The sequence below is a fragment of the Pleuronectes platessa genome, chromosome 9 (assembly GCF_947347685.1).
Source record: "Pleuronectes platessa chromosome 9, fPlePla1.1, whole genome shotgun sequence".
In the NCBI taxonomy this organism is placed as follows: domain Eukaryota; kingdom Metazoa; phylum Chordata; class Actinopteri; order Pleuronectiformes; family Pleuronectidae; genus Pleuronectes; species Pleuronectes platessa.
In genome coordinates, this window is record NC_070634.1 from 27,555,953 (window position 1) to 27,570,952 (window position 15,000).

General features: G+C 49.1%; 2 protein-coding genes across 3 annotated transcripts in view; both read right to left on the reverse strand.

Moving 5' to 3' along the window:
* niban1a (niban apoptosis regulator 1a) overlaps nucleotides 1–8,768 on the reverse strand; it is a 16,710-nt gene extending 7,942 nt beyond the window's left edge. Inside the window, exons 1-5 of one of the 2 annotated variants that reach the window (XM_053429835.1) lie at nucleotides 8,629–8,768; nucleotides 1,243–1,373; nucleotides 928–1,056; nucleotides 688–802; nucleotides 1–136 (exon numbers count right to left, since the gene is read on the reverse strand). The exon at nucleotides 1–136 is cut by the window's left edge and continues 29 nt beyond it. In XM_053429835.1, the coding sequence (XP_053285810.1) occupies nucleotides 1–136; nucleotides 688–802; nucleotides 928–1,056; nucleotides 1,243–1,373; nucleotides 8,629–8,683 (566 nt within the window). In that variant the 5' untranslated portion in view covers nucleotides 8,684–8,768. Of the gene's footprint in view, nucleotides 137–687; nucleotides 803–927; nucleotides 1,060–1,242; nucleotides 1,374–8,628 lie in introns of both variants that reach the window. The other variant, XM_053429834.1, reaches the window with a different exon arrangement.
* Nucleotides 8,769–10,190: 1,422 nt separating this feature from the next.
* trmt1l (tRNA methyltransferase 1-like) overlaps nucleotides 10,191–15,000 on the reverse strand; it is a 7,320-nt gene continuing 2,510 nt past the window's right edge. The window contains exons 5-16 of the mRNA XM_053429836.1: nucleotides 14,853–14,917; nucleotides 14,401–14,557; nucleotides 14,189–14,309; nucleotides 13,966–14,045; nucleotides 13,344–13,596; nucleotides 13,042–13,254; nucleotides 12,779–12,969; nucleotides 12,448–12,514; nucleotides 12,052–12,212; nucleotides 11,910–11,972; nucleotides 11,194–11,320; nucleotides 10,191–10,573 (exon numbers count right to left, since the gene is read on the reverse strand). Coding sequence (XP_053285811.1) covers nucleotides 10,390–10,573; nucleotides 11,194–11,320; nucleotides 11,910–11,972; nucleotides 12,052–12,212; nucleotides 12,448–12,514; nucleotides 12,779–12,969; nucleotides 13,042–13,254; nucleotides 13,344–13,596; nucleotides 13,966–14,045; nucleotides 14,189–14,309; nucleotides 14,401–14,557; nucleotides 14,853–14,917 — 1,682 coding nt within the window. The 3' untranslated portion in view covers nucleotides 10,191–10,389. The remainder of the gene's footprint in view (nucleotides 10,574–11,193; nucleotides 11,321–11,909; nucleotides 11,973–12,051; nucleotides 12,213–12,447; nucleotides 12,515–12,778; nucleotides 12,970–13,041; nucleotides 13,255–13,343; nucleotides 13,597–13,965; nucleotides 14,046–14,188; nucleotides 14,310–14,400; nucleotides 14,558–14,852; nucleotides 14,918–15,000) is intronic.

Consider the following 15,000-nt stretch of genomic DNA (forward strand, 5'->3'; position numbering starts at 1 on the left):
AGGATGGACAGGAAGGCTTCCTGCTTCGCCTGCTGTCGGAAGCAGAAGTACGAGTCTCTCCTGTACGGCAGACGCAGGTAAACCGGGAACTGACCCGGCATCCCCGACAGGGGCGGAGCAAAGTCCTCGTTCACGCCTGAAACACAAGAACACACAAAGAGGACTCGTCAGGTCCAGAGGAGGCTGAGGAAGAGAAGCTCGGACAAATCTGAACCATCAACACTGAAGGAATCGAACCAGGAGAAAACTACAACTCCCATCATCCCTCACTGCTGCTCCCCGTTCACAGACTCTTACTGGTTGGACTGGTTTGACTTGTGGCAGAAAGTTACAAACTGTGCACTGAAGTCTCGGTGCTTACATTGATCATAAAGTTAATATATGTCAGTGGAGCTCACAAACAAGCCCCCTGCATCACACTGACTCTGCTGCCCCCCCCCCTCGCACATTATTTATAACTATATATTATTAGCACTATCACCAATCTCTGCACCTTAGAACCGCACGTGCCCATATCTCTCTTACTGTAAATATTGTTGTTTTCATATTGTTGTTTCCATATTGTTGTTTTCATATTGTTGTTTGTACAGTGCACGAACCACACCAAGGCAATTTCCTGTATGTGTAAATATACATGGCAATAAAAATAATTCTGATTCTGATTCTATACACTTAATGATTACTCACTGGTCTTGTCAGGAAAACACTTGTCCACCATGGACATGTACTTCTCCTCTGTGGTCAGAACAGTGCCCCCTGTTGGCAGCAGCTTTTGTCGCGGAGGAACTCCTTTGATAAACGTCTGAGAAGAGGAGGAGGAAGAGGAGGAGGAAGAGGAGGAAGAAGATGAAAACAATCTGAACTAACTTTGCCCTCATGTTGTTTTGGTGATGAGTACTGGTGGGGGGGGGGGGGTGTGGCGCTCACCTCCAGGCTCTCGTGACACTCCAGGCAGTAGTTGGCTCTCACCACCACGTACCTCTCCCTCCACTTCCTGGTGTCGTCGAAGTAAAGGACCTCCTCCTCGTACAGAACCTCCCCCGCCTCAGGATTCTCCTGCTGAGCACCAGGAGCAGAACAGTTAGGAATGTGATGTCCTCTTGTCCGGAGCGACTTCAGAATTACACCCGTGAACGTCCGAGTCCAGATGATCCTGGACCAGCAGCCGCCCATAACAAGGTTTACTGGTTCGGAGGTTTAAGGGAGATGCTGCTGGTCCAGGATCTGGACTCTCAGTCGTACCCTCTGTCTGAGCAGCTGAGTGGTCGACGCCTTCTGCTGCTCCAGCTCGTCTTCCACCTGAGACAACCGAGCCACGGAGAACTGCTTCCTGTAGTACGGACTGAAGGCCTTCAGCTCAGCCTCAGCCTGGCCTACACACACACAGACACACACAGACACACACAAAGAGTCAAGGCATCACATTAACTGGTGTATTTTTAGAGATCAGACCAACCACATACTGTAAATAAACATGGACGAGATGACGGCTCCATAAAGTGAAGCCGAAGCATCTGGATCGCCCCCTGGTGTCTGGCTGCAGTATAGGTCATAAACCTCCTCCATGTAAGCAGATGGGACATGGACCAGACTAAAAATTCTAAGTAGGCGTTAAATAAATGTTTGTCAAAGATGGTTTCTGTCATTTTAGGTTTGTAATTTAGGTTTTAATTAGTTGAATATAAAAAACAGGCAGAGACGTCGTGATTGACAGCTGAGACTCGTGATTGGTCGAGCAGGTGTGTCAGGTGGGACCACGATACCACTACACGTGTCATTCTGCAGTCAGAAGCAGCGTGAGGAGAAGAGCTGAAGCTGGAGCTCAGGAGATCTGAGTGCAAGCGACAACATATCAGAGCGAGTGCAGTTAGAGAACAAGCAGAGGCTGTTGAGTCCGAACGCAGGGAAATGAGGATGGAGCAGAGGTGTTGTGTGTTAAATGTTGTGTGTTGCGTGTAACATGTTGTGTGTTGAGAGTCAGCTCCTCACAGACCGCCTGGGCCTCAGGTTTCAGGGCGGCGCCCTGGGAGGGGCTGTGCTGCTGAGACGTGTTGTCACAGGTGAAAGCAGGAAACACGACCCGAAGGCTTTTTCAAACACATTGTTCCACGAGAGCAGATTCCACACGTGTGACGTCAGAGGTGAATCACGAATCAGCAGACGACTGATTCAACGATGGAGTCGATGAACATGAGCAGAGGAACACGAAGCTCCTCTGACTCTGAGAGGATTCAGACACACTGAACTTCATCTTTGTGATTCTAATCCGATCCAGAGGAGGATCTCTGTTTGTCTCCCGAGCTCACCAACAGTTTTTCCATCCAATCAGATTCCCCGTCTCTGTCCAAGTCTGACAAAGCTGGATCTGTCTCACCTCCTGCTTCCCTCAGTCTCTCCTGTGATTGGTCGGTTTGTGCGCTGGCAGAACATTTGCATCATGACACAGAGGAAACGTCTGAGTTCCCCCCCCCCCGGACGCACAGGGATTCAGTTACTTAGGAAAAACAAGACAAAGCTCAGCAAACAGACTCAATCCACTCAGACTCAGTGTCTCTCTCTCGAGTCCCATCCAGCAGAGACACCAGGGGAAATCTCTCCATGATCATTAACTCAGCAGCTTCCAAAGCTCCATATCCACAAACCATTACTGAGCCACTTCATCCACTTAACAGATGAACAGGCGGAGCAGGAGGAAGCAGCTCATCGTCTCTCCTGCTCAGTGTTGATGCTGTTGTTGATGTTGTTGTTGTTGTTGTTGTGCTCTGTGATCATCTCTCTGGGTTAGAGAGATTATTAGAGAGTCGAGAAATGAAAAATTCAAAGACGACAGAAAGTCTCAAGTTAAATCTCCTCAGTGTGTCTTAATGTAATATTCATGAATAACTAATAAAAGAGGGGATGAGTTGTCTCCATGTGATGGAGAACCAGGGATTCTTATAGTGTCTTGTGTCTCTGGACAGAGGCAGAGAGCGGTCACCAGCGATCCATCAGAGACCCGATCCAGACAGGACGAGCAGCTCGGGTAAACCTGACTCTTTCCAGAGCAAACCAGTCCAACAGCTCATACTGAACTGGAAGTGGCTCATTTGTTTACTATAGAGCTTCAATAGAAAAACACTTTTGTATGTAAAGTAGAGCGTCCACTTGGCAGATGAATAAATCAGAAGCAGTGAGTCAGTGGAGATCATCAGAGCAGCAGGTTGCTTCTTTCAGATCCTGGACCAGTTCTCAGCAGCTCGAGCCCCTGAGAAGATGTGTGTGTCCGCAGTACACCAGAGTTCCAACGCCTCACAACATGTTGTGTAACAACCTGTGAAACTAACACAATAAGATGTGTTTCTTCTTGGTGTTGGTACAAACGCTGCAGATCCTGAAGCACAGTGTGTCGAGGTGTTCCACCTGTTCCACCTGTTCCAGCTGAGGAGCCACACCTGACCACTAATCCAGGGTTGAGGCTTAAGAAAGAGAAAGTGTCTCCAGCTCAGCTGCAGTGATTCACCTGTGAACCTGCAGGTCGATCAGCAGAGAGGATCCAGCTTCCAACTGGTCCACAGAGCAGAGTCGCTCTGTAGACCAGGTTCCAACTGGTCCACAGAGCAGAGTCACTCTGTAGACCAGGTTCCAACTGGTCCACAGAGCAGAGTCACTGTGTAGACCAGCTTCCAACTGGTCCACAGAGCAGACTCACTCTGTAGACCAGCTTCCAACTGGTCCACAGAGCAGAGTCACTCTGTAGAGTCGGTTCCTTCAGTTCAGAGTCACCGAGCGGTTCTGATGTTTCCCTGTAAACGTGATCGAGCTGCAACACAACTCATCATTTTGTTGTGAAACATACTTTAGCACCAGGACGTTCCATTGTCTCTAGGTGTTCACGTACACATGTGTGTTTGGTTGTTGGTTTGTGTGTGTGTGTGTGTACTCTTTTCTTTGTGAGGACCCTACAGAGTGAGGACACTTGGGCTGTTTGGGTTCAGACTTGTTATAGGAGGAGAATTAGGTTTAGGTATTTAGTTTGGATGGTGAAGGTTCAAGAAGGGGCCTAGATGTCAATGAGTCCACACTAAGATATGAGCACACGTGTGTATGTGTGTGTTTCCTATGAGAGAATGAGAGTGTCCCTGTGGTCGAGGAGAACAGACGTGTCCTCACATGTCACAGTGTTGCCTTACACACCAACATGCAAACACACGTGTACGTGTAGAGACACTGCTGGTGTTTAAAGTCTCTACAGCGTCATTCACTGATAAACGTCACAGTTAATTCAAAAAGTTATTTTTAGAAGAACAGCACGATCGTCACCGTGTAAAGTTAACATGTCATTTTTAACATACATGAACATAGACATCCAGAGAGGAATCGGTCGTCAGGAAACAGCTGAGACGCTCAACAAGTAACGACAAGGCAGACAAATGGCTGTTTGTGTATGTTGAGCCCCCCCCCGCACAGACCTATGATTCAACCTTGGAAGATGTTTAGAGGAGAGAAGGTTTCATTCAAATGAGCGTCAGAGGTTTACAGAGACATCACAAGAGAGAGAGAGGGACAGAGACAAATGTCCATTAGGACAGAGCTGCACTTTGACAGGTTCCGTAACATCAGCGTCAGAGAGACGACAGGATCGACTGGGATTTCACTTTCACTGACACTTTATTCTCTGCATCAGACTCACACTCATTAAAGCAGAGCGGCTGCTTCACATCACTGATCCTGAGTCTGTTAACTCGTCTGTGTGTCGGGGGACTTGCAGGCAGCGACACAGACCTGGGAGACGTGACGCAGGAATCTCAAAAGGACTCAACCTTAAAGGCTGAAATGTTCCTTCCAGACAGAATCTGTTTCTACTGCATGTTCCTGTTCTGGTCCTCTATCTGGAGAACTACCCAGTTTACTGAGTTACAATTCTGTCTATTATTATATCTCTATATTTCCTATTTCTCTTGATTTACAGTGTCTCAGTCGACAGTTTAGTGACAGAAATACTGGGCCTCAGCTCGGGGGGGGGGGGGGGGGGGGGGGGGGGGAGGAACGTGGTTCCATGCATTTGCATTGTGTTGTATGGACTCGTGAGTCTGAGTAAACAACAGGTGCTTCTCCAGCCGAGCAGCAGCTTCCTCTCTTTGTGCAGAGCGACGGACTCACAAGTGAAAAGTCTCAGAGTTTCTCAGCTCCTCTGAATATCTGAGGGATTGTGTAACTGCAGCTGGAGGCCGAGTGACACAACATGAAGAAACAAAGACACAACTGATTCAGCCATTAACCAAACATTAGTCCTACAGTGAAATGAAGTGCATTGCATTAATGCCTTTTACATATTCAGTGACAAAGAGATGATTTAAATCCTTCAACGCGTTAGAAGACTTCTGCCTGAGGAACTGGAGAATGAAGAATTCTTAATGAAACCTGCTCAGCCTCAAGGTTCTGAAGCAACAAACCAGGAAACACTGAAACCGATTTAAATAAATAGAAAAATCTCTCGTCACATTTTGCTAAATCAACACAACTGATCTGATAGGAACTGATGTTATATGATATGATCATTTTCATCTGATCCTCTCCTGCCACTCTCTAGCGCCACCACCTGTTGTGACCACGTCCTGCACCACACATAAGAGGAATGACATCATCAGTGCACACTGTGCAGGCTGACGAGGGGGTTAAGACTCAGTCGGAGCCAAACAACCCCCCCCCCCCAGGTCTGTTTATGGAAAACCACCTCCACTGAGGACCATGAAGCTCCTCACACACCTGGTGGAGTCATTAGTGGGAGCTGCAGATTAAAGTCACATCACAGTCCTCTCTCTCTTCACTGTGTGCAACATGACCAAGGTTCGATTCCTGACACTTTGCAGCTGTTTTCCATCATGAGTTCGAGTCAGAGTTAGAAATAAAAGGAACATGACCTCGTTCTGAATCACCCGACAAAACAAATGACATCAGGCAGAGAAACTGCATCAGAGCGTCCAGAGACTCGTGAGTCACGGGACCGCCTCATCCAACCGGCCGCATCCGACCCAACCCTGTGACCAGCCAGCGAATATTCGAACTCTGCCCTAAACACTCTCACACACACACACAGACACACTCACACACAGAGCTAGAGGGATGTTTGCATCATGGGGGACGGGTGCATGTTGTCACTGCTCTGGCTCCAGAGTCTGACTTCGCCCTCTTCCACGCAGCAGCAGCCAGGAAAAACTGACGAGACAGACATGTCCTCGCAGACGTGTCCTCGCAGACGTGTCCTCACAGACGTGTCCTGCAGACGTGTCCTCACAGACGTGTCCTGCAGACGTGTCCTCACAGACGTGTCCTGCAGACGGCGAGCAGCTTTCACACAGCTGCACTAGATAAAAGAAATCAGCCTCTGGAAGGACGAGTGGGACAGACACGTTTCTCCAGCGGGCAGGGACGAGTCCTGCGATGCTGAGGACGTTCACTGTTCACAAACATGGACGTCTCCTCGTGTCTCCACCTCAGTGGACCCGTGTAAGACTGTCTTGTCACCATGGCAACAGCAGAGGCAACGCAACCAGCATCCACATCAGACACGTGTCTCACATGTTAAACAGACGAGACGGGGACAGAAAACAACTCTGATTATTTGATTGTCTGAAGACGCCTAAAGTGGGACAGGTATTAACTTGATTAACTTTGGTTTGAGCTGCACTGACGTCCTGAGGACTCAAACCTCCGGACTGGTCCACACGCTCACCGCTGCAGACCAGGTCTTTGTCTTCCATCGAGGCTTTGTCCCGTTTCTGACTTCTCACCTTCGTGTTGTGTGTTTACAGCAGCTGCTCTTAGTGGAGCGTGACCCCGGGTTGGTCATGTGACCCTCGTCTTCAACACACAGGAAGGTGCAGACCGGTGCAAAAACACGCCAACCAGAGGGTCAGGTCACCAACCAGAGGGTCAGGACGCCAACCAGAGGGTCAGGACGCCAACAACAGGGACAGGACAACAACCAGAGGGTCAGGACGCCAACCAGAGGGTTAGGACGCCAACCTGAGGGTCAGGACGCCAACCAGGGGTCAGGACGCCAACCAGAGGGTCAGGACGCCAACCAGAGGGTCAGGTCACCAACAACAGGGACAGGACAACAACCAGAGGGTCAGGACATCAACCAGAGGGACAGGACGCCAACCAGAGGGTCAGGACGCCAGCCAGAGGGACAGGACGCCAACCAGAGGGTCAGGACGCCAACAAGAGGGTCAGGACGCCCGCCAGAGGGACAGGACACCAACCAGATGGTCAGGACGCCAACAAGAGGGTCAGGACGCCCGCCAGAGGGTCAGGGCGCCAGCCAGCGAGCGCTCTGGACGGTTCATGCTCAGTGAAAACATTAACACGTAGATTTCATTTTCAAAACAAAAGCTGCAAATGTTCTCAAAGCCTCATTTTCTAAATCGCAGTGTTTGTCTGTCTCCAGCTGCTCTTCCATGACGATCTGGAGAAGACAGATGAGAGGACTCGGCCCTCAGCAGCCATTAGGCCACTCCCCCCAGGAAGTGCTCCAGGCTTTCAGAGCTGAACTTTCAATTTTGAGCATTTCAAAGTTTCCTCCCTGAGCCTCAGAGGAGAACTCAGGTTATTAATCACCTCCACTTTCACTGATGAGCTCACAGATCAGGTGTTCAGGGCGCGGCGAGGGAATCAAACCTGCATCTCATCAAACCGGCATCTCATCAAACCAGCTCCTCCTGAGTCTCTGAAGAACCACAACTGAGTTCTGACCTCAGATCGTGTTGTTGATTTAAATGTAAACTCAGCCTGACAACAATCCTCTAAAGTTGCAACAGAGACACACAACATGTCTCCAAGCTGGGACCTTCATAGTCCAGTCTCAACATGTGTCCTCTGACCTTCGCGTGTGAGAGACATTCAGATACCACTGAACCCCCCCCCCCATATCATAGTGCTGAGTACATAAGGACATTTTCAGTTTCTGTGAACTGTCCCACCTGCAGTTACAGAAACACCATTTGTCCTCTGCTCAGATCCACCCTGACACACCCAGCCCACAGAGGACACCACAGAGGACCAGAGGACACCACAGAAGAACAGAGGACACCACAGTGGACCAGAGGACATCACAGAAGACCAGAGGACACCACAGAGGACCAGAGGACATCACAAAGGACACCACAGAGAACCAGAGGACCAGAGGACACCACAGAAGACCAGGGGACACCACAGAGAACCAGAGGACCAGAGGACACCACAGAGGACCAGAGGACACCATAGAGGAGCCAGAGGACAGTGTCCCCTGCAGGACAGGACAGGGACCTGTTCACAGAGACTAACTCCAGCAGGACATGTCTCTAGTTTCCCCTGTGGACAGACACCAGAGAACCAGTCCAACAGGTTTGTCTGGAACAAGTTCCCCAGCTTCTCCCCGCGGAGGGAGACCGACGCCAGGGGACAGGTTTGGAACGCGGAAATGGACGAGACACCTGGTTCAGAGTCAGCGGGACAAACGTCCCCTGGCTCCTCGGATCGCTCCGCGGATTCCCACCGACCCCGGATCGGTGCTCGTGAAGCGGAGCAGGAAGTTCGATGATGAAGAAGAAGATGAAGAGTTCGCTCGCTGCGTCAAAGCGCTCGGTCCGATGAAGACTCGCGTGTTACCTGTGATGAAGGTGGACCTGTGGTCGTCCAGCGGACTGGAGGCGGAGATCCCCATGGTGCTGCAGCCGGGAGACGAGCCTCAGGTCGGGTCAGCGCGCAGGTACAAGCCCCGGCTCATCGGAGGAGAGGAGGAGGAGGAGGAGAGGAGGAGGAGGAGGGACACGCCTTCATCCTCCTCCCTGCTCACGAAGAAACTCCCATCGTGCCCCCCGCCCCCCCCCCCCCCCCTCTCTCTTCACCCAACCGGTCGAGGCACTTTATCAAACTTAAAACCTTTTCTTTTTATTCCTCTGTTCATTTGTTTTCCATGTATGTTGTGAAGCACTTTGTTTCTTAGTTTAGATAAATGCTTTAGCAATAAAGTGATTATTATTATTATGAGGGAACAGTTGTTTCTTTATCATATTCACTAAGTGTCTGGGGATAATATACGTGGTGATGTGTATAATGTACTTGTACTATATTATGTATTTGTATATGTATTTGTATGATGTGTATTTGTATGATAAACGTGATCTGCTCATCTTTTGTTTATAATCGACTCTGCCTAAAGATGTCATCACTAAATTCAAATGTAATAAAAGGCCCATGACTCACATGATTAACATAATAATAATAATCTGGAAATGTCACATTCTTAAAGTCAAGTTAAAGTCAAGTGCCGACCAAACTTGATATGATTGAATTCCATTTGTACACAGAGACGTTACCACCAACACTGTTTTACTTTGGAGAATTATTAGTTATTGTTATTATTCATCATATTTAGATTTTTTATTAATTTGTGATTATTAATGTAACTTGTCTGCTTTTTTTATTTCACTGATATTTTATTATTTTGATTGATATTTAATCTGATTGTAAATTGGACTGTGTCGTCTGTTCATGGCTGATCGTCCACATGTTCGGTTCTATTTCAACATTGAAAAAAATAAACTAATAGATAAATATGAAATTTCCCATGATGCACCTTCAACTCCCAGAATCATATTATCTAAATCAACAGTCAAGATGATTTAGTTTCTATTGGTTTGTAATTACACTGTTTCTACATGTGACCATAAAACGTTCATAGTTGTATCAGCCTTATGGAAATTGTGTTCTCAACATTGTGTTAGTGTCAATAAAAAATGTATACATTTGTTATTTATAAGAATAGTTTACAAAGTTAATTTAGACTGAGTGATTTATTTGTGTATTTCAGATAATAGAATTAGCAGTTATATAAAAACATGATGCTTCTGCCTGAGCCTTTTCAGCCTCTATAAATAAAACATAACACAAACACTGTTTAGACTTTGTTTATATTTATTTTAAAACGTGTAATGACTGAATACAAAATGTATTAATGGATCTTTCTATTTTGACTTTTTTTTAATTTTCTAAATCTGTTTTCACTTACAGAGTTCTGATTGATGAGGGATTTTTTACCCATAAATCATTTTTAACTAAATCCTTCCCCTTCCCTCTGGTGTGTTTCTGTCCCGTCGACTAACTGGGAACAGAACCATCACCACAGAGAAAGATTTACATCATCACCAGCAACAGAATCAGTCAATTCATCTGGGAACAAAGACTTTTATTGTTTAAAAGGCAAAAGAAATAAAACCACAATAAACCAGCCAGAAACAATCAAACCTGTACCATATTAATCTGAGAAATGCAAAATAAATAGAAGAAAGTTTCTTTGCTCTGTTGAATCACATGAGAGGAGAACCTGGTCTCTGGTCAGTGCAGAACCTGGTGAGCAGAGATGGACTCTCAGGTTCTTTTCTCTGAGCTCAGGCTCGTCTGCGTGGCGCTGGTGTACGTAGGCACGCTGTACTTCGTGAGGACTGACTTGAACTGCTCCAGCTTGGCGTCGGTTCGAATCCCCGTCGGGTCGAAGTGGGTCCGACTCACCCTGAAGCCGGCCTCCATCAGGTACAGAAGGAACTTGTTCAGCCTGTCGTCAAAAAACAGGAAAATCTCAACGTGACTCAGAGGTTTGATGTTTGGTTTCAGAATTTATTACTACAAAATGTTTGAGGATAATTCTGCTGTTGTTCTATATTTGTCTTATTGTCAATGAATCCCACATGTGAGCCCAAAGCAACAGTTTGTGAGTCCGGAACCAGTGGAGTCACTGGTTCCTACTGGAGACTGAGTGTAAAACGTTTGTTTAGAAGAAGAGAAGAGAAATGAACAGTTGATTGATTGATTGATTGATTGATAAAACCTGGAGCACGTCACAGATGTTAGAATCTCCCCCTTGTGGCTGTTTGCCTCCATCTAGTGGCAGGAAACATGGAGACAGTCTCTCTCTCTCTGCTCCGGAGTCCAGACCTTGTTTTTAAACTTGACCTTCAGCTTTGATCTGAACATCTAACCAGGTCCTCTAGTGAACTCTTCAAATGAACGTGCTCAGATCTAAAGAGGTTCTCTGGAGGTGCTCCTGAGATACCAGGACACTCGTCAGCAGATATCCTGAAACAGCTGCTCAGTGAAGGAGGAACCAGGGACTATGTTCAGCAGCGGATGAATCCACGTGTGGTGCTGCAGACTGATCTGAGGTCAGGTACTCACTTGGGCATGTTCATGCCCCGGATGCTGTGGCGGTGGATGCTGTAGTAGAACGGCGGATGTTCCAGAGACGCGTCGGACTTCAGCCTCTTCACCGGGTTCCCCGACTCCTCGCCGCTCTTCCTCTTCCCTGCAGGGAAACGAAGAAGAGTCTCTGTGAAGATCCATCGTTACTGACTCTCTGTTCAAACTCAGTCAGTTGTTATTGATCTTAACGCAACAGGTTGAATCTGATATATTCTTCTTTCCTGTGGGGGGGGGGGGCAGACGTTAAACTCAAATTGAATTAAACATGAAATTAAAGTTAAACCTTAAACCTGCAGAGCATCATCTGCTGAGGGCTGGGCCACACTGCCCTCTAGAGGACAGAGGTAGAGCTACAGTCCAGGATCCTCCACTGGATTCACTGTGTGAGTGAGTGAGTGAGTGAGTGAGTGAGTGAGTGAGTGAGTGAGTGAGTGAGTGAGTGAGTGAGTGAGTGAGTGAGTGAGTGAGTGTGTGTGTGTGTGTGTGTTGGGGGGGGGGGAGAGAGGTCCATTGGGATCTGAACTCAGCAAGTGGAGGAGACGTCCTCAGACTTCTCAGTTCAGTCTCAGTTTGGACACATCAGGGGCGAGAGGACAGGGGACGGTGGGGGACGGTGGGGGACGGTGGGGGACGGTGTGGACGTGGAGACGCTTCATGTGGAGCTCAGAGAAAAGATCAGTGTGAGGACTCACCGGACTGATCAGGACCCGACTCCTCTCCGCTGTGTAACGTCTTGATCACGACTCCACACTCCACTGGAGAGGAAACACAACATCCTGTCAACATGTGCTGCAGCGCACACACACACAAACAGACACACACGGCGAGTTGTACCCTGGTTGAAGGCGGACGGTCCGTGCATCAGAGACTTGAGGGACGTGCAGTCGGACTCGCAGATCAGAGTTTTGACGAGCGGCTGGATGTCGTCCATACTGTGCTGCACCGCCGCCGAGAGCATCCTCCTCAGGAAGCCTGTGTTAAACAGAGGACCAGCCCTACACACACACACACACACACACACACACACACACACACACACACACACACACACACATAGACAAAGACACACACAGACACACACACGATGACTCATGATTGACTAAAAACATTTGTTGATGTTGTTTGTCTGTGTGTTGATGTTGTTGATTTTGTTTGTCTGTGTGTTGATGATGTTGAGTGTCTGTGTGTTGATGATGTTGTTTGTCTGTGTGTTGTGTGTCTGTTGTGTACCATAGCGGTCCCAGGTACACAGCCGTCTTCCCAGGCAGACTTCCATGACAGTTGCAGGGCAGCGTTTCTGGAGGAGACGAGTCAGGACAGGATTTAGAGTTTTGTGTATTTTGTCTTCACCACGTAATCAGCTGCAGACTTGAGACATCACGTTAAGAGGGAAACTAAATGTTCTCAGGCCATCGTGACCTCTGACCTCTGACCTCACAAATGTAATCACTTCATCCGTGAGTCAAACTGAACGACGAGACCGTCCCGAAAGCTTACCACCTCCGACCACTGGGTGTCGCCACTCCAGAGACACCTGATGCAGTCTGATGCGTTTACTCACCGTCCACCATGTTCCCCAGTTTGAGGAAGACCCTCTCCTCGCACCACTGACAGTGGACCAGCTTCCGCAGCTTCCTGGCGGACTCGTCGGCCTGCGTGGGGCCCCTGAGGACCCTCACCACCACCAGGACGAAGTGCTCCAGCGCCACCGCCAGCAGCACCTCGATGCCTTTGTTACAGCGAGCCGCCGCCCTGCGCACACGGGAACCAGGACTGAGTTCTGTCCTCGGTGTCTGTGTCGGGACGTGAGGACGGAGGTCTTACCGTGCCACGGTGGCCACCACGATGCGAGCAGCCAGCTCCTTGTAGTACTCGGTGCGCACGATGTGGCTGCTGTAGTGCCGCAGCGTGACGTTGGGAGCTTTGGCGTACAGCGAGCCGGTGTCCGTGGACGTCACCGACACGATGCCCAGGTTCCGCACGTTCCTGAAGGCGGCGTCCAGGTAGTTCACCGCCGTGCCGAACGGATCCAGGTGACTGAACACAGTTTAGTGACTGACGTGTCACGTTATCAGGAGAATCAATCACATGTTTAATTATTGACTTTATATTGGATCATATCTCACATGTAGTCAAAGGGCCGGAGGTGCATGATGACGTTGGCATCCATCTTGACGACCTCCACCGTGGCGATGGGCGTCCCCTCCTCCTCGCTGCCGCCCCCCTCGGGCCCCCGGGGGCCTCGCGCCCCCCCCTCCACTCGGATGTGGTTCAGCTCACAGTTCTCTTTGATCATTTTGACGCAGATGTCGCTGATGTCCGTCACGGTCACTTTGACGGCCTGACGCAGGTGCTTGGCCCACTGGAGGCCCATGATCCCTGAGGGCCGGGCGGGGGGGCAGACACAAGATGGAGGTTAACCTTCTTCACAGCAGATGAGGTGAAACTGAACGTTAGTGGGCGTCGGCCTTCCCAAGTCAAGGTTACGCCAAGAAATCAGTCTTTAGGGATTTGAGAGCCTCAGACAAACACAACTAATAAATAATAATAATATTAGTTCAGTGGTCAAACCTTCACCAACATCATATCCCCCCCCCCCCCCCCCCCAGTGTGTTTACAGTGTGGCAGAGGACCGCCTGTCGTCTCGTCATGTGACTCTCTGATCAGACTAGTGACAGAAGCTGTGAGAAGTGTCCGATGTCTCGTGGCGTCTCTTTGGGACAGCGTCTCTTTGGGACAGCGTCTCACCTGTGGCTCCGAACGCGTCCAGACACTCCAGCGGGTTTCTCTCCTCGGCCAGAACGGCCAGCGCACAGAACACCAGCTGCCTGGAACAGCCACAGACACACAACATCAGAGCCCACAGGGTCCAGGCATAAAGGAAAAGCTGCTCTCAGACACAGGAGAGGGAAGACTCCATCTTCTCTGGTCCCCCCACCCCCCCCCCCACACACACACACACACATCTCACCTGTTGGCCTTCATCTTGCGGTTGAAGTAGGTGTCGCTCTTCTGGGGGGTGGTGTGGTTGGGGAGGAGCTGCACGTTCGTTCCAAGTTCTTTCATGATTTCAAAGGCCTGACCAGAGGGAGCTGCTGACACACACAGGTCTTCATACACTTTACATGCAGCCACTGATCATACATACTGTCTTTTACATACTATTTCATCCGTGTTATTTACCGGGCTCTTCCACTGGCAGGTCGGAGCAGCCGCTGTAGCTGGCCTCCGTCTCGCCCTTGTTGACGTGGCGCTTCAGGTGGCTGATCATGTCGGTCTTGCGGGCGATGGTGACGGAGCAGACCACACAGTGGTAGTGGGCCACGTGGCGTCCTGAGGCCTGGAGGCAGAACGGGACTCGAACTCAAATCAACACTAGATGAACATGTGTGTGTTCAAATGTTTTTATTTTTAGATTTGTATTTTCTGCTTCGCACAGACTTGAATTCATCACTGGGTTCTTTCTAAATGTGCGGCTCCAGAATCTGTATTTTTATAATCATGAAAAATCTCTGAATGTTAATGAGGATTTAAGGTGAAATGAGCAGAGGACAGTTTGAGGCGTTCACATCAGAACAACCACACAACAGAGAGGAACCGATCCTGCAGCTTTAACCTGATCCGTCTCATCTCACCTGATCTCCAGTCAGGCCGGGCTTCAGGTTCCTGCAGGGCAAGTGGCAGATACACATCCTCTGGCCTGAGAAACAGGTCAGAGGTCAACCATCACACTGAGACCCACATATCAACGTGTTATTCTGACTGTTCTGTTTGAGCTTATTA